The sequence below is a fragment of the Stegostoma tigrinum genome, chromosome 15 (genome assembly GCF_030684315.1).
Source record: "Stegostoma tigrinum isolate sSteTig4 chromosome 15, sSteTig4.hap1, whole genome shotgun sequence".
NCBI classification, from domain to species: Eukaryota; Metazoa; Chordata; class Chondrichthyes; order Orectolobiformes; family Stegostomatidae; genus Stegostoma; species Stegostoma tigrinum.
In genome coordinates, this window is record NC_081368.1 from 2,859,999 (window position 1) to 2,879,009 (window position 19,011).

The 19,011-nt window shown below is 45.1% G+C and overlaps 1 protein-coding gene across 3 annotated transcripts in view; it reads right to left on the reverse strand.

Moving 5' to 3' along the window:
- Positions 1-2,200: 2,200 nt before the first annotated feature.
- The window catches only part of LOC125459073 (fibroblast growth factor 13), a 637,504-nt gene continuing 620,693 nt past the window's right edge, over positions 2,201-19,011 (reverse strand). For all 3 annotated transcript variants that reach the window (XM_059651317.1, XM_048545017.2, XM_048545015.2), the window contains one exon: positions 2,201-3,624. In XM_059651317.1, the coding sequence (XP_059507300.1) occupies positions 3,491-3,624 (134 nt within the window). In that variant the 3' untranslated portion in view covers positions 2,201-3,490. The remainder of the gene's footprint in view (positions 3,625-19,011) is intronic.

Sequence of the window (19,011 nt, forward strand, 5' to 3'; positions counted from 1 at the left end):
GCAGCGGTGAGACATTGGGGGTCTCTCTTTCCGATACAGGAGGTTTGGTGCTGCTGTGGATTGGGCTGGAAGGACTGTTCAAGTGAACTTCTTATTTCTCTATTTTTCTAATTTATTCCTATGATCTGTAATGCTGGAATTTTTACTTGTTTATTTTTCCATATATTTTTTCGTAAGTTCAGATTCTGTACCTAGGCATCTTTGTACATAAGGTTAAGTCACAACTTGAAACTTTTTCACATGAATACATGTAACAATAAAGCCAATTCAATTCAATTCATCACCTCAGGATATTCCAAAGTATTTTACAAACAATAAATACTTTCTGAAATATCATCATCGTTAGGTTGCTATCGAGGGTAAAAAGAGTTAAATCTTAATTTTTAGTATGTTTAGCAATATTGTTTCAAGCAGTTCTTGTATAAAATACTAGTTCAATATCGTTTCTTTAATATATTTTGCTGTTCTTTTGTTGAAAGAACATTGACAGCCTCTTGTAGCTATGTTGGGGGAGGGGCTCTCAAGGTGGCGATCTGGGGACAATTGGGCAGGGGTCTTGGCAGCCAACATAGTGGGGTGACAGTCTGCAGAACACCACACCCCCCCACTTCACAAAGTCCGTGCCACCTGGTCATGCTCTCCCGCACCACCCAGCCACCAGGCTGACCACAGGACAACACTGTCAGGGCCCAACATGGTGACATAGCAGCAGTATGCAATTAAGATAATAAAATGTGAGGCTGGATGAACACAGCAGGCCCAGCTGCATCTGAGATGCTGCTGGGCCTGCTGTGTTCATCCAGCCTCACATTTTATTATCTTGGTTTCTCCAGCATCTGCAGTTCCCATTATCAGCAGTATGCAATTATTATCTTGTCATTTTAGGGCCTGAATTGGTGGCAGGAAGCATCTAGAAATATCCTTCTTTCTTGAATATAGTCAATAATTTGGCGTCCCCTTCTTTTAGTGGTAAAGAATTCTACAGGCTCACCCTCCGACCGCGAGTGAAGAAATTTCTCATGATCTCACTCTGAAACAGCTGACCCCACACTCTGACAGTGTGATCCCTTGTTCTGGGGCACCCAGGCAAAGGGGGAAACATTATCCTTGTACCCAGTCTGTCCAACCCAGTCAGACATTTACGTTTCAGTCTGATATCCTCCCATTTTACTAAACCCCAGTGAATACAGGCTCAGTTGGCTCAATCTCTTCTTGTAAGACAAATCCCACATTCAATCTGGTGAAACTTCACTCACTCCCTTTACAACAAATATTTCTTTTCTTTGATAAGGAGACTAGAACTATACACAATACTGTAGGTGTGATGAACTAGGAGCGAGAGTAGGCCATTCAGTCATCGAGTCATAGAAACAGACCCTTCAGTCCCTCTCATCCATGCCAACCAGATATTTAAATTAATCCAGTCCCATTTGCCAGCATTTGGCCCATATCCCTCTAAACCCTTCCTACTCATGTACCCATCCAGATGCCTTTCAAATGTTGTAACTGTACCAGCCTCCGCCACTTCCTCTGGCAGCTCGTTCTATACACGCACCACCCTCTATGTGAAAAAGTTGCCCCTTAGGACCCTTTTAAATCTTTCCCATCTCACCTTAAACTTATGCCCCTCTAGTTTAGGATTCTCCTACTCTGGGTAAAGGAACTCGGCTGTTCACCTTATCCATGTCCCTGATGATTTTATAAGCCTCTATAAGTTCACCCCTCAGGCTCCAACGCTCCAGCAGAAAATAGCCCAGAGATAGTAGGAACTGCAGATGCTGGAAAATCTGAGATAACAAGGTGTAGAGCTGGAGGAACACAGCAGACCAAGGAGCATCAGAGAAGCAGGAAGGCTGATGTTTCAGGCCTAGACACTTCTTCAGAAAAATGAAGAAGGATCTAGGCCCGAAACGCAGCCTTCCTGCTCCTCTGATCTGCTTGGCCTGCTGTGTTCATCCAGCTCTACACCTTGTTATCTCAGAAAATAGCCCCAACCTGTTCAACCTCTCCCCAGTGCTTCACCATTCAATAAAATTCTGGTTGATCTGATTGTAACCTCAAATCCATATTCCCACCGACCTCTGACACCCTTTCACTTACTCATGTACTTAACAAGAAACACACACACACACACACACACACACACACACACATATAGGTATAAAGACACACATAAATGAACACACATTGAAAACAGACCTTCATAGAAATGTTTTATTCAGTGCATCTGTTGGTGTATACAACAAATAATAAACATTTGACCAGTACAGAAGCAGGAAAACTGCGTGTACTTGATAACCCATGTAATGTTCGGAGCACATTTTCCAACATGTTTAAAATACAGATCCTACATCATGCAACTCTATTCCATTATTACCAGCTTTCTCCCATGCAACAGAGAAATTAAAATAAAAATCTAAACTAATTGACAGAATAGTAAGAACCTCTGTGTAGTGTGTACTGGGATGAGCTCAGGATAAACTACCCAAAAGGAAGCTCAGTCACAATAAGTGCTACCATTGCCCAGTACATGAACAGAGGCAGTGGCAGACTGTTACAAATAAGACTTTCCATATTGTTATAAAAATGAATTCACCCCAAAACCCCACAGTTTGTTCAAGAGTAAAAACCACCACAACAAGGTCAATGTGCAAATGCCTAAGGTGAGAATAAGTCATGAAGGTGCATTTTGCTAATGGATGGGATTTCTGCACTCTAGGAGTTTCACTAGAAGGTTATTATTACTACAGACTAGAAACCCTTGTCCACAAGATTGCTCTAAGTTATACTTTTAACCGCTTTGCCTGAGACACTGACTTAATTCTGTTCATTTATTTTATTTTCGCAACCCTGACTAATGTTTGAAAGTAATCCTATCACTGTTGGTTGGAGTATTAAAAAAGCTGTAGAACTGCAGTACTGCAAAACACTATTGTCAGACTAAAGAAAAGAGACTGGATACAAGTGTATCTGGTGGGACTGAACAGCACTGAGCCAAGAACGGGATGCATTTACTGTTTAATGTGTTCCTCGTTCCTTTAGTAAAACCCAAAGGTGGCTACATTCCTCTGGCAGGAGTAAATATGGTCTGCTTTGTTTTGTGTGTCTGTGTGCCTGTGTGTTCACTGCTGAGCTGGAACTTGTTTTCAGCTTGCAAACAGATTGTGACTTTTACTATGATTCATTTCCCGGAGGTGGATCTGGTGATGGGATAAAATGACATTTCTTCGGTTGTGCCACATCCCAAAAATGATGGTCGATCGGCCGTCCCGGTGCTTGGTGAGATGCACAAGCATTTTCTTGGCTAAAATTTATCCACTGACAGAAAAATCAGAAGGACCTAAGAGGCTGATAGGAGTGCAACTTTACCCAGCTCAGTAGTAGCTTGTTTCCTGAATCATTTTACAACAGAAAGAGACTGTCTGCTAGTGATATGTTGTCGGCATCTGTAACGTGGGTTTGTCTGGACAGGGGCCGAGCCTCCAAGCAGCTACGTCGATTCAGTCTGACTCACCGTCTTGCCCCCGTTTAGCACTGCAGAGGCACTTCGACTCTTGGTGGGTGTTCCAGAACGAGACAGAACCTCCGCCAACTCATGTAGCGATGGTTCTCTGTAAAGGGCAACTGTAAACAAAACAGAAGATTATTATTAGTCAATATGAGCAGCAGGTATATGTGTATACCTACTGATGTAAACTGGTGCTGCTGGCTCACCCAGGCTAACAATTAACCCATTGACAAGGAACTTGGACACCCACATAAGAGTAGATCATTCTGACAGGGTGAGATGATGGACAGGGGGAAGGAACACTTTGGGGTGGCACGGTGGCACAGTGGGTAGCACTGCTGCCTCACAGCGCCAGGGACCCAGGTTCAATTCCAACCTTGGGCAACTGTCTGTGTGGAGTTTGCACATTTTCCCCGTGTCCTCATGGGTTTCCTCCCACAGTCTAAAGATGTGCAGGTTAGAGTGGATTTTCCCTGCTAAATTGTCCATAGTGTTCAGGGAGGTGTAGATTCAGGGGATGGGTCTGAGTGGGATGCTCTGAGAGTCAGTGTGGACTGGTTGGGGTGAAGGGCCTGTTTCCACACTGTGGCGATTCTATGATGAACATATATGGGGGAACACAGCCAAATGGTACAGTGCTTTTGCTGATGTACACCAATCCAATGCATATTCATCCAGTTGAGGAACATCTTTTCCGACTTCAGAAAAGGAAGCAGCCTTCACAATCTCAGTGCATTTGAAAGGTTATCCAAAACTCAAACACACTCAGATCAAGTCACTCAGCAATAGGGAAGGGATACTAGTGTAATTCCAAGTCAGGATGGTGAGTGGCTTGGAGTGGAATGTGGAGATGATGGTGTTCCCATGTACCTGCTGCCCTTGTCCTTCTAGGTGGAAGTGGTCGTGGGTTTGAAAGGTGCTGTCTGAGGATCTTTGGTGAATTACTGCAGTGCATCTTGTAGACAATACACACTGCTGTTACTGAGTGTCGGTACTGGAGGGAGCGAATGTTTATGGATGAGGTGTCAATCAAGTGGGCTGCTTTGTCCTGGATGGTGTCAAGCTTCTTGAGTGTTGTTGGGACTGCACTCATCCAGGCAAATGGGGAGTATTCCATCACACTCCTGACTTGTGTCTTGTAGATGGAGGGCAGGCTTTGGGGGGTTCAGGAGGTGAGTTACTTGCTGCAGTATGCTCAGCCCCTGGCCTGTTCCTAAGGTCACTGTGTTTAAGTGGTGAGGCCACTTGATTTTCTGGTCAATGGTAACCCCCAGGATGTTGATAGCGGGAGATTCAGTAATAGTAATGCCATTGAACGTCAAGGGGCAGTGGTTAGATTGTCTGTTATTGGACATGGTCATTGTGCAGTGCAAATCATCCTTGCTACTTGTCAGGCCAAGCCTGGATATTGTCCAGATCTTGTTGTATTTGGGCACGGACTGCTTCAGTATCCGAGGAGTCACAAATGGTGCTGAACACTGTGCAATCATCAGAAAACATCCCGAGTTCTGACCTTATGATGGTGGGAAGGTCATTGATGAAGCAGCTGAAGATGCTTGGGCCTAAGGCACCAGCTTGAGGAACTCCTGCAGAGATGTCCTAGAGCTGAGATGACTAACATCAACTTTGACAAAATGTGAACCTAGTTTCTGGAATTACTAGTTCAGTGACAATGATCAAAAATGACTTCACCACACTCAATGCATTCCTGATCTTAAGAGATTTATCACCTTATATACATAGGTTACTGATTGGAAAGCGACCAAGGATTACTGGGAGAAGGCAGGACAATAGGATTGAGTAATGCATCGGCCATGGCTGCATGGCACAGCAAATTTGTTGGGCTGAATGGCATAATTCCACTCCTTTGTCTAATCCCTCCTGCCCTGCTTTCCTTTGCCAATTGCCATAGGTCAGTGCCCTCTGGGTCTCAATCCTTCCATTGATGGAAACAGTTTCTACCTGACTAGTCAATCTCAATCAACTGGGAGGGCAGTCCCAATTTGTCCAATCTTTCTTCACCACTATTTCCTGATCTCTGGGACCAGTCTTGTGAATCTTTACCGTACCCTCTCCAGTGCTGCCTATCCTTTGTGAAATACGATGCTCAGAACTGAACATAAATCTCCAGTTTACACTGCACTGGCATTTCAAACCAGTTGAGCATCATCCCTTGCTTTTGCTGCTGACCCACTACAGAGAGATGACTGGTAATGGTTTAACCACAGGGTCGCCACACTTCAGGTCAGGGCAGAGGTTGAGAAGGAGAGTCCTTCATGGTAACCTCAGTCATTGTGAGGACTGAACCCACTGTCAGCATCACGCTGCACTGTAAACCAGCCAGCTGTGCTGAACGATCCCTAGTATTTCCACATAAACCACATCACGAGCATTACCCTCATCAACCCTTACTGTGGCTGCAATACAATCTTCAGGAAGTTTCTGAAACACAGCTGTGCAGAAAACTGTGTCACTCAGCTTCAACATACTGCCATACAGGACACATGGCAGCTCCTGAGAAAAACAGAGAAAGCCTGGTTCCATGTCTCAACTGAACAACAGTGTGATGCTGCTTCAGTAACCATCCATCTGATAGTTTCCTACTTCTCCAATGTGATCCCCTGAATGGACAGTATTCCGCAATGGTGCTGTGGTAGATCTTCACTGCAAGCTCAGAAATCAATATTGAAGGGGGCAGAATAGAAAAGTACTCGTGGTAGGGGACTCGATAGTTAGGGGAATTGACAGGAGATTTTGTGGTCAGGATCGGGATTCCCGGAAGGTATGTTGCCTCCCTGGTGCCATGGTCCGGGACGTCTCCGATCGGGTGTATAAGGTTCTAAAAGGGGAGGGCGAACAGCCAGAAATCGTGTTACATATTGGCACTAATGATATAGCCAGAAATAGGATTGAGGATATAAAAAGTAATTTCAGGGAGTTAGGATGGAAGCTGCAAAGCAGGGCGAACAGAGTAGTGTTCTCTAGTTTACTACCGGTGCCACGAGATAGTGAGGCGAGGAACAGGGAGCGGGCACAGCTTAACACGTGGCTACGCAGCTGGTGTAGGAGGGAGGGCTTCAGATATGTAGATAATTGGGATGCCTTCTGGGGAAGGTGGGACCTGTACAAGAAGGACGGGTTGCATCTGAACTGGAAGGGGACCAATGTCCTGGGTGGAAGGTTTGCTCGAGTAGTTCGAGAGGGTTTAAACTAGTATGGCAGGGGGGTGGGAACCTGAGCTGTATACCGGAGGTGAGAGTTGATGCAGGTGAGGCAGTAGCAAGAGGTAGACCAGCTAGTGGGAAGGATTTTCCTGGGAAGGAGCCAAGGGTTAAAGTGTGTTTGCTTTAATGCAAGGAGTATCAGGAATAAAAGTGATGAGCTTAGAGCATGGATCAGTACCTGGTGCTATGATGTTGTGGCCATAACAGAGACATGGGTTTCTCAGGGGCAGGAATGGTTGCTGGATGTTCCAGGGTTTAGAACATTTAAAAAGAATAGGGAGTGGGGATAAAGAGGAGGGGGTGTAGCACTGCAAATCAGAGAGGGTATCACAGCTACAGAAGCTTCCATTGTCGAGGAAGATCTGCCTACCGAGTCAGTATGGGTGGAAATTAGGAACAGCAAGGGAGTAGTCACCTCGTTAGGGGTTTACTACAGGCCCCCCAATAGCAGCAGGGAGATTGAAGAAAGCATAGGTCGGCAGATTTTGGAAAAGTGTGGACGTAGTAGGGTTGTTGTAATGGGTGACTTTAACTTTCCTAATATTGATTGGAACCTCCTTCGAGCAGAAGATTTGAATGGAGCTGTTTTTGTAAGGTGTGTTCAGGAGGGTTTCCTAACGCAGTACGTTGACAGGCCGACGAGGGGAGAGGCCATTCTAGACTTGATGCTTGGAAACGAGCCAGGGCAGGTATCAGATCTTGTGGTGGGAGAGCATTTTGGTGATAGTGACCATAACTGCCTCACATTCTACATAGCTATGGAGAAGGAGAGGATTAGGCAAAATGGGAGGATATTTAATTGGGGAAGAGGAAACTATGACGCGATTAGACATGAGTTGGGAAGGATGGACTGGGAGCAATTGTTCCATGGTAAGGGAACTATAGACATGTGGAGACTGTTTAAGGAACAGTTGTTGCGAGTGATGAGTAAATATGTCCCTCCGAGACAGGCAAGAAGGGGTAAGATAAAGGAACCTTGGATGACGAGAGCGGTGGAGCTTCTTGTGAAAAGGAAGAAGGTAGCTTACATAAGGTGGAGGAAGCTAGGGTCAAGTTCAGCTAGAGAGGATTACATGCAGGCAAGGAAGGAGCTCAAAAATGGTCTGAGGAGAGCCAGGAGGGGGCACGAGAAAGGCTTGGCAGAACGAATTAGGGAAAACACAAAGGCATTTTACACTTACGTGAGGAATAAGAGAATGGTCAAAGAAAGAGTAGGGCCGATCAGGGATAGCATAGGGAACTTGTGTGTGGAGTCTGAGGAGGTAGGGGAAGCCCTAAATGCGTTTTTTGCTTCTGTCTTTACGAAAGAAACGAAGTTTGTAGTGAATGAAACCTTTGAAGAGCAGGTGTGCATGCTGGAATGGATAGAGATAGAGGAAGCTGATGTGCTGAAAATTTTGTCAAACATTAAGATTGACAAGTCGCCAGGCCCGGACCAGATTTGTCCTCGGCTGCTTTGGGAAGCGAGAAATGCAATTGCTTCGCCACTTGCGAAGATCTTTGCATCCTCGCTCTCCACTGGAGTTGTACCTGAGGACTGGAGAGAGGCAAATGTAATTCCTCTCTTCAAGAAAGGAAATAGGGAAATCCCCGGCAATTACAGACCAGTAAGTCTCACGTCTGTCGTCTGCAAGGTGTTAGAAAGGATTCTGAGGGATAGGATTTATGATCATCTGGAAGAGCATGGCTTGATCAAATACAGTCAACACGGTTTTGTGAGGGGTAAGTCATGCCTCACAAACCTTATCGAGTTTTTTGAGGATGTGACTAGAAAAGTTGATGAGCGTCGAGCTGTGGATGTGGTGTATATGGACTTCAGTAAGGCATTTGATAAGGTTCCCCATGGTAGGCTCATTCAGAAGGTCAGGAGGAATGGGATACAGGGGAACTTAGCTGCTTGGATACAGAATTGGCTGGCCAACAGAAGACAGCGAGTGGTAGTAGAAGGAAAATATTCTGCCTGAGAGTCAGTGGTGAGTGGGGTTCCACAGGGCTCTGTCCTTGGGCCTCTACTGTTTGTAATTTTTATTAATGACTTGGATGAGGGGATTGAAGGATGGGTCAGCAAGTTTGCAGATGACACAAAGGTCGGAGGTGTCGTTGACAGTATAGAGGGCTGTTATAGGCTGCAGCGGGATATTGACAGGATGCAGAGATGGGCTGAGAGGTGGCAGATGGGGTTCAATCTGGATAAATACGAGGTGATGCATTTTGGAAGGTCGAATTTGAAAGCTGAGTACAGGATTAAGGATAGGATTCTTGGCAGTGTGGAGGAACAGAGGGATCTTGGTGTGCAGATACATAGATCCCTTAAAATGACCACCCAAATGGACAGGGTTGTTAAGAAAGCATATGGCGTTTTGGCTTTCATTAACAGGGGGATTGAGTTTAAGAGTCGTGAGATCTTGTTGCAGCTCTATAAAACTTTGGTTAGACCGCACTTGGAATACTGCGTCCAGTTCTGGTCGCCGTATTATAGGAAAGATGTGGACGCTTTGGAGAGGGTTCAGACGAGGTTTACCAGGATGCTGCCTGGACTGGAGGGCTTATCTTATGAAGAGAGGTTGACTGAGCTCGGTCTCTTTTCATTGGAGAAAAGGAGGAGGAGAGGGGACCTAATTGAGGTATACAAGATAATGAGAGGCATAGATAGAGTTGATAGCCAGAGACTATTTCCCAGGGCAGAAATGGCTAGCATGAGGGGTCATAGTTTTAAGCTGGTTGGTGGAAAGTATAGAGGGGATTTCAGAGGCGGGTTCTTTACACAGAGAGTTGTGAGAGCATGGAATGCGTTGCCCGCAGCAGTTGTGGAAGCAAGGTCATTGGGGACATTTAAGAGACTGCTGGACATGCATATGGTCACAGAAATTTGAGGGTGCATACATGAGGATCAATGATCGGCACAACATTGTGGGCTGAAGGGCCTGTTCTGTGCTGTACTGTTCTATGTTCTATGTTCTAAATCAGTCAGTTTCAGAGAGAACTACTATGTAGACTCCCAGCTCCATGCAGTACTCAGGGAGAGCTATGTTGTCCGAGCTGTTACCTTCCAGGTGCACAGTTCAACTGAGACTCCATCTGCTTTCTCCGGAGGGTGTATAAAATTCCTACTTTGAAAAGTGTCATAGCCAATGTTTGTCCCTCAATGTCACAGAAAGACTTGCATTTATCTTGCATATTTCACTCAGTAAAACAACACAAGATTCATGCGAAAAGCACTGTGGGTGTCCCTGCCTCAGGTGGACAGCAGTAATTCAAGAAAAAAGCCATTTGACAGGCAATAAACCCTGGTCCAGAAAGTCACGCCACACCACACCCTGTGACGGAAAATTTACAAGTTCACACAGAGCCACATAAGGAGATAAACATGCAGATGGTTTGTTAAAGAAGTATATTTTAAGGGGCTTTGGAAAGGAAGAGAAGGAAAATGGGAGATTCAGAGAGTTTTGGGATAAAATTTAAAAGCTTGGGGTCAATGCAGCTGAAAGCACAACACTTAACAACAATGGTACTATTGAAAAGGTGCACTGCGGGAATTCACTGAAGATCCTCAGGCAGCATTTCCCAACTCATGACCATATCCATCTTGAAGGACAAGGTTTGCAGGTGTCACCACCTGCAGCTTCCCCTCCAAGTCTCGCCTGACTTAGGAACGTCAGAACAGTAGAGCATTCGGCCCCTCCAGCCTATTCTGTCATTCAATGAGGTCATGGGTGGTCTGTGGCCAACTCCGTATACTTGCCTTTGGTCCATATCTTTTAATGCCTTTGCTTAACAAAAATGTATCTGTCTAAAATTTAAATTAACAACTGATTCAGACTCAACTGCTGTTTTTGGAAGAAAGTTCCAAACCTTACCTTAATTAAAGTTTGGAATTACAAATTAGTTTAACAGAGACCATGTAAGAACTGCTGTAAAACCCACCTGACCATTAATGTTTGTATGACTCCAGGCACACAGCAACATGTGTGTGAGTTTTAACTGCCCTCTGAAATGGGCTAACCGTTAGAGGGCAGTTAGGGATGGGTAACAAATGGTGGCCCAGAGGGCTATACACCTGAAACATTTTTTCAAAGGGTTGAAGTGAGGTTTGGAGAAGGAGAGAGCGAGGGGCGGAGTATCTGGGTGAAATCTGTAACTGAGATGCAGTGGGATCTCGGAACATAATTCTCCTTCTGCATTCTAACTGCAGCTGTGAGCCTCTGCCAGTCACCGGTTCTGATCCTTCCTGCCAGTCAAACGCCTGTCAAAAATACATGATCAGAGCTTTCAGACCGATTAATGTAAAGACTGGGCCAACAATTTCTGTGGCGGTGGCTGGGCTTTATGTATCTGAATGCACCACTGCAGCACTTTGTGAAAAGCATTCCAGATTGGATTTCAAAGTAAGCACAAGATTTCAGAGTCAGCAGAAGGCAACAATTTTCAGTTCACTTCAGTGTCATTTCAGCCCACTCATCTTGTGCAGCTCTGCAAAACCTCTGGGATACAGGTAGCTCTGCAATGATAAGAGGCCAATAAGAGCTAGCACAGTACCGGAGACATGTGCTGCAGAACTTGCTGCATCATCGCCAAACTGTTCCAGCCCTGCAACACTGGCATCTACCCAACAGTGTGCAACATTGTCGGATAAAAAGCAGGACAAATCCCATCACCACCTCATTGGTCTGCTCTCCATTGTCAGTAAAATGACGGATAGGTTCTTCAACAGTGCCATCAAGCTTGTAACAAGCAACAACTCACAATAGCCTGTGCACTGACGCTAAGTCAGCTCCTCATTATGGCTAAAAGCTGGAGGCAAAAGCTGGCCGGTAACTGCTTTGCATATTGGCTCCTTGGAGGATGAGGCTGGCGAGTTAATAGTGGGGAACACGGAAATGCCGGAGTCTGGAAATCAGTATTTTGTTTCAGTTTTCACGGTGGAGAGCACTAGTACCATCCCAAAAATAACAGATGATGCTGGGGTCATAGAAAGGGAGGAACGTAGAACTATTATCATTACTAGAGGTAAAAGTACTGAATTCTGGCAGTGTAGGCATCGTGTGTCAGCAGAGAAGTCCCCAGGAAGTGGCAACAATGATGATGGATCCTTTGGTTATAATATTGCAAAATTCCCTGGATGCAGGAAAGGTTCCAGTGAATTAGAAAAATCAAATTTAACACCCTTACTCAAAAGGGAGGGAGGCTGAAAGCAGGAAACTGCAGACAGTTTAATGTGTGTCATTTGGAATTTGTTAGAATCTATTATTAAGGAGAAAATGACATCTGGCAAGTCAAAATATAATCCCTGAGTCAACACTGTTTGACTAATTTGCTAGAGTTCTTCAAAGATATAACAAGCAATGTGGATAATGTGGATCCTGTAGATGCAGTATATCTGGGCAGCCAGAAGGTATTTGATGAGGCGTCACACAAAAAGTTAATACCTAATGTAAGATCACATGGGGTTGGGGTAATTTATTAGTTTGGACTGAGGGCTGGCTGACTGACAAAGAGCAGATAAATGGGATAAACAGGTCTTTTTCTAGTTGCCAAGGTGTAACTAGTGGGGAGCCGTAGGGTTTGGTCCTCAGGCCCCAACTATTTACAATATACATTAATGACTTGGATGCAGGGATAGAAAGCACAATAACTAAATTTGCAGATGAAACTAAATTAGATGGGAAAGTAAGTTGCAATGAAGTAATAAGGAATCTATAAATGGATGTCTATAGGTCAGGTGAATGGGCCAAATTTGGCAGATGAAGAATAAAAGGCAGTTTATTATCCAAAACAGAGACATAGAGTCATACAGCATGGAAACAGGCCCTTCGGTCCAAATCATCTGTGCCAACCCGACATCCCAATATCACCTAGTCCCAATTACCATCATATGGCCCATATCCTTGTTAACCTTTCCATTTATGTACCCATCCAGATGTCTGTTAAATATTGTCATTGTACCAGCCTCCATCACTTCCTCTGGCAGCTCATTCCATACACTCACCACGCTCTGTATGAAAAAGGTGTCCCTCAGGTCCTTGTTAAATCTTTCCCCTCTCATCTTAAACCTACACCCTCTGGTTTTGGACTCCCTCACCCTGGGAAAAAGACCGTGGCTATTCACCCTATCCATGCTCCTCATAATTTTATGAACTTCTACAAAGTCACCCTTCAGCCTCCGACGCTCCAGTGTAAAATAGCCTCGGCTTAGAGTCATAGAGTCATAAAATCTTACAGCATGGAGAGAGGCACTTCGGCCCATACTGGTCCATGCTGACCAAAATCTCCATTCCTGCTTACTTTCCCTGTGCTTGGCTCCATATCCTTCTAAACCCTTCCAATCCATGTAATTACCAAAATGCCTTTTAAATGTTACTAATGTACCTGCCTGAAACGCTTCCACTGGCAGCTCATTCCACGTGCGTACCACCCTCTGCGTTAAAAAAGTTGCCCCTCAGCTTTCAATGTATTCTTTCCCCTCCTACCTTAAGGAAATGCCCTCCAGTCCTTCATTCCCCAACCCTGGGAAGAAAACTGACTGCATTCACCCTATCCATGCCTGTGGTGAACTTACACACTTCTATTAGATTACCCCCTCAGTCTCCTACACTCCAAAGAAAAAAGTCCTAGTTTGCTCAATCTGTCCCTATAACTCAGTCCCTTGAAACCTGGCAACATCCTTGTAAATTTTTTCTGCACTCCTTCCAGTTTAATAATATCCTTCCTATAGCAAGGTGACCAAAACGGAACACAGTTCTCCGTGTGCGGTCTCACCAACGTCCTGTACAACTGCACCATAACTTCCCAACTTCTATACACAAGGCCCTACTTATTCAGGCTCTACTTACAACTCAAACCTCCGGTCCTGGCAACATTGTTGTAAATCTTTTGTGCACCCTCTCGAAGTTAACAACATCCTTCCGATAGAAGGGCAACCAGAACTGTATGCAGTGTTCCAAACGCCCTGTAGACCTGAAATATGACTTCGCAATTCCTATACTCAATGTCATGATCAGTGGGGTGCTCAGAGTACTTCATATTAGAAGGGTCTGGGGGTGTCCTTGTGCATGAATCACAGAAAGCCAGAATACAAATACAGCAGGAAATAGGTGAGGGAAATGGAATTTTGGTATTTATTGCCAACAGAATAGAATATGAAAGCGCGGAAGTGTTGCTGCAGCTGTGCAAAGCATTAGTGAGATTGCAGCTGGACTACTGTGTACAGATTTGGCCTCTTACTTGAGGAGGGAAGTAGTCACATTGGGGGGGCAGTTCAAAAGAGTTTCACGAGATTGATTCCAGAGGGGTTTGTCTAATGAGGAGAAATTCAGCAGTTTAGAAGGACGAGAGATATAATTGAAGGTTAGAAAATGCTAAATAGATTGACAAAGTAGATGGAGAAAGGATGCTTTCTCTATCTAGAACGAGAGGTTATAGTTTTAGGATAACGGGTGGCAGATTTAAAACAGAGATGAGCAGGAATAAATTCTCTCATGATTCTGTAGAATTCACTCCCCCAGAGTGTGGTAAATGCTGGGACATTGCGTAACTTTAAAGGGGAGAGAGACAGATTTTTAATCAGTAATGAATTGAAGGGTTATGGAGACTGGGCAGGAAAATGAAGTTGAGACTGAGATGAGTTCAGACATGATCATATTGAGTGGCTTAAAGGGCTGAATGGCCTACTCCTGCTCTTAGTTATTATGTTATCAAAAGCGCTGAATTCCAGAGATGAGGTGGGGATGACAGATTTTGACATCAAGGCTGCATGTGACCGAATGTGACATCAAGGAGCCCTCACAAAACTGGAATCAATGGGTATCGGGGGGCAAACTCTCTGCTGGTTGGAGTCATACCTGGCACATAGGAAGATGTCTGTGGCTGTTGGGGGCCAATCATTTCAGTTCCAGGACATGCCTGCAGGAGTTCCTCAGGACAGTGGCTCAACTCACACATCATTGTGAATTGGAACAAGTTCCTTCACTGATTTTAATTCACCTTTAGTAGTCTCACTTTCAAATCTCTGGATCCTAAACTCTAGAATTCTCTTTCTCCTCCAATTCAGATAGTTGGTAAACTTTGTGACAAGGGTCCTTTGCCCTACTGTCACTCAGTGCCAAATTTGGTTTGAAAAATCATGCCTGTGAAGCAATTTTCATTGTTTTAAACTAATTAAGTTAAGTTAAATTAAGTTAAATCAAATTAAATTAACTTAAATTGTCGTAACAATTGGAATTCTTGTTACACCTTCTGCAGCTGTACTCTGTTTCACAACATCACTGCTGTGTGACTGAAAATCTTCCGCCTGCATTTATTAATTTCTTGTGTTATGAGGCAATAGAGTTGATAGCCAGAGACTATTTCCCAGGGCAGAAATGGCTAGCACGAGGGGTCATAGTTTTAAGCTGGTTGGTGGAAAGTATAGAGGGGATGTCAGAGGCAGGTTCTTTACGCAGAGAGTTGTGAGAGCATGGAATGCGTTGCCAGCAGCAGTTGTGGAAGCAAGGTCATTGGGGTCATTTAAGAGACTGCTGGACATGTATATGGTCACAGAAATTTGAGGGTGCATACATGAGGATCAATGGTCGGCACAACATTGTGGGCTGAAGGGCCTGTTCTGTGCTGTACTGTTCTATGTTCTATGTTCTAAGATACAGGAGCAGAAAGAGGCCATTTAGCCCATCAGGTCTGCTCCATTATTCAATAATGGCTGATATGTTTCTCAACCCCCATTCTCCTCTTCTCCCCATTACCCTTTATCCCTAATAAATCAAAAACTTAACATTTTGTTTATTCACAGGATGAGAGCACGACTGGCCAGGCCAGCATTTACTGTGCATCCCTAATTGCCCACAGGGCAGTTAAGAGTCAACCACATTGTTGTGGTCTGGAGTCACATGTAGGCCAGAGCAGATGATGGTGACAATTTCTTTCCCTAAAAAACATTAGTGAACCAGATAGGTTTTCCGACAATTGACAATAATTCATGGTCATTGGTTGGCCTCCACAGCCCTCTGTGGTAATGAGTTCCACAGAGTCACCCCACTCTGGCTGAAGACATTCCATATCTCAGTTCTAAAGAGTCATCCCTTCACTCTGAGGCTGTGCCCTCAGGTCCTAGTCCATCCTACAAGTGGAAACACTTTCTCCACATCCACTCTATCCAGGCCTCTTTGTATATTGCAAGTTTCAATCAGATTCCATCTCAATCTTCTGAACTTCACTGAGTAGTCTCAGGGACCTCAACCACTCATTATACAAGGCTTTCATCTCAAGCATCTTTCTTGTAAACCTCCTCTGGACTCCCTCCAATGCCAGCACTTCGATAAGGGGCCCGATAAGGGGCCTTAGATAAGGGGCCCGAAACTGTTCACAGCATTCCAAATGCCATCTGACTACAGCCTTATGTAGTCTTAGCAGTACTACCGTGCTCCTGTATTCTGACCCACTTGAAAAGAATGCTAACATCCAAGAGGTTCAGCATGTTCAAAAGGACCCTCATCAACTTTTAAGGATGCACCATAGAAAGCATTCCATCTGGGTGCTTGGTACTGCAACTGCTCTGCCCAGGGCTGTAAAAAACTACAGAGAGTTGGGAACACAGCCCAGACCATCACACAAGCCAACCTCCCATCCATTGACTCCATCTACACTTCCTGTTGTGATGGAATAGTAGCCCTCCCATGCTGGTTACAATCTCTTCCAACCTTTCCCATCAGGCAGAAGATACAGAAGCTGAAACACATGTGTCAAACAGGTTCAAGAATAGTTTCTTCTCTGCTGTTATCAGACTGCTGAATGGGCCTCTCAAATTTCAAATCTCATGTTGATTTTTTTTATGCCCCTTCTCTACAGCTGTAACTTTGTATTCCTTGCTCTGTTCAATTACCATTATGATCTTTGTGTGTTATGATCTGCCTGTACTGCACGTAAAACAAAACATTTCACTGTACTTAGGCACATATGACAATAATAACTCACATCAAATTCAATCATTGTATTTGCCTTCCTAACTGCCAGATGAACCAACACGTTAACCTAAAGAGAATCCTAAACTAAGGCTCCCAAACCCCATTGAGCTGCAGATTCTGAAGATTTACACCATTTACAAAGTAGTCTACACCTCTATTCTTCATGTCCAATGGCATAAACTCACACTTTCCCACATTGAATGGCCTGTTTCAACAGAAGATAGAATGGAATCTGACTTTATGTCAAGCCTGTAGTTAGTGATTTATGGTTAGGGTTGAGGAAAGGGTAAATGAGTAGCTTGTTGGAAATGAGCAGGGAACCAAATTCCAACAATGGGTTGAGTAGAGAATAAAGGCTTGCAGAGAATCATTCGGTCAAACGGCCTCTTTCTACTTTGTAATTTCTATATCAATCTTACTTTTGTTTTAGCTTGTGTGGAACTGAGCAAGCAGATTGAATTAATTCGTGATAATGGGAACTGCAGATGCTGGAGAATCTGAGATAATAAAATGTGAGGCTGGATGAACACAGCAGGCCAAGCAGCATCTCAGGAGCACAAAAGCTGACATTTCGGGCCTAGACCCTTCATCAGAGAGGGGGATGGGGTGAGGGTTCTGGAATAAATAGGGAGAGAGGGGGAGGCAGACTGAAGATGGAGAGAAAAGAAGATAGGTGGAGAAGAGAGTATACGTGGGGAGGTAGGGAGGGGATAGGTCAGTCCAGGGAAGACGGGCAGGTCAAGGAGGTGGGCTGAGGTTAGTAGGTAGGAGATGGAGGTGCGGCTTGGGGTGGGAGGAAGGGATGGGTGAGAGGAAGAACAGGTTAGGGAGGCAGAGACAGGTTGGACTGGTTTTGGGATGCAGTGGGTGGAGGGGAAGAGCTGGGCTGGTTGTGTGGTGCAGTGGGGGGAGGGGACGAACTGGGCTGGTTTTGGGATGCGGTGGGGGAAGGGGAGATTTTGAAGCTGGTGAAGTCCACATTGATACCGTTGGGCTGCAGGGTTCCCAAGTGGAATATGAGTTGCTGTTCCTGCAACCTTCGGGAGGCATCATTGTGGCACTGCAGGAGGCCCATGAAGGACATGTCATCTAAAGAATGGGAGGGGGAGTGGAAATGGTTTGCGACTGGGAGGTGCAGTTGTCTATTGAGAACCAAGCGGAGGTGTTCTGCAAAGCTCTGCTTGGTTTCCCCAATGTAGAGGACGCCACACCGGGTACAATGGACGCAGTATACCACATTGGCAGATGTGCAGGTGAACCTCTGCTTAATATGGAAAGTCATCTTGGGGCCTGGGATAGGGGTGAGGGAGGAGGTGTGGGGGCAAGTGTAGCATTTCCTGCGGTTGCAGGGGAAGGTGCTGGGTGTGGTGGGGTTGGAGGGCAGTGTGGAGTGAACAAGGGATTCACGGAGAGAGTGGTCTCTCCGGAAAGCAGACAGGAGTGGGGATGGAAAAATGTCTTGGGTGGTGGGGTCGGATTGTAGATGGCGGAAGTGTCGGAGGATGATGCATTGTATCCGGAGGTTGGTGGGGTGGTGTGTGAGAACGAGGGGGATCCTCTTTGGGCGGTTGTGGCGAGGGCGGGGTGTGAGGGATGTGTTGCGGGAAATGCGGGAGACGCGGTCAAGGGCGTTCTCGACCACTGTGGGGGGAAAGTTGCGGTCCTTGAAGAACTTGGACATCTGGGATGTGCGGGAGTGGAATGCTTCATCGCGGGAGCAGATGTGGCAGAGGTGGAGGAATTTATTCTTTTGCACTTCCGTAAACACTTTGGCAACTCAATATGGTGAATAAATATTGAAGAGTAGGTTTGTTGAAAGTGTCTGTCCCAAAGGTAAACTTGACTGAACACTATCTTTCCACATGGAAATATAAAGAAACAAAAAGGAAAAAGAACAGTACAGCACTGTAACAGGCCCTTTGGCCCACAAGCCCGCACGGAACACGTGATGCTTTTCTGAACTAAAAACCTTTTGCCTCGGTCAAGATGCCTTTCAAACATTGCCTGTGTATCTGTCTCCACCACCTCCTCTGGAAGCGCATTCCAGGCATTTACCGCCCTCTGGGTAAAAAACCTGCCTCTCACACCTCCCTTAACCTTAGCCTTTTTTTACCTAAAACCTATGACCCCTAGTAATTGACATTTCTACTCTGGGAAAAAAAAGACTCTGACTATCCATTCTATCCATGCCTCCCATAATTCTGTCAAAATTAGCTTTATAAATGGGTATACAATTGACAGAGACCAATAGAAGCCTGAGTGACTTGGTTTGTGGGGAGATGTGTGCCAGAATCGCACAGGAAGAAGAGTGAGGCTCATCTCAATA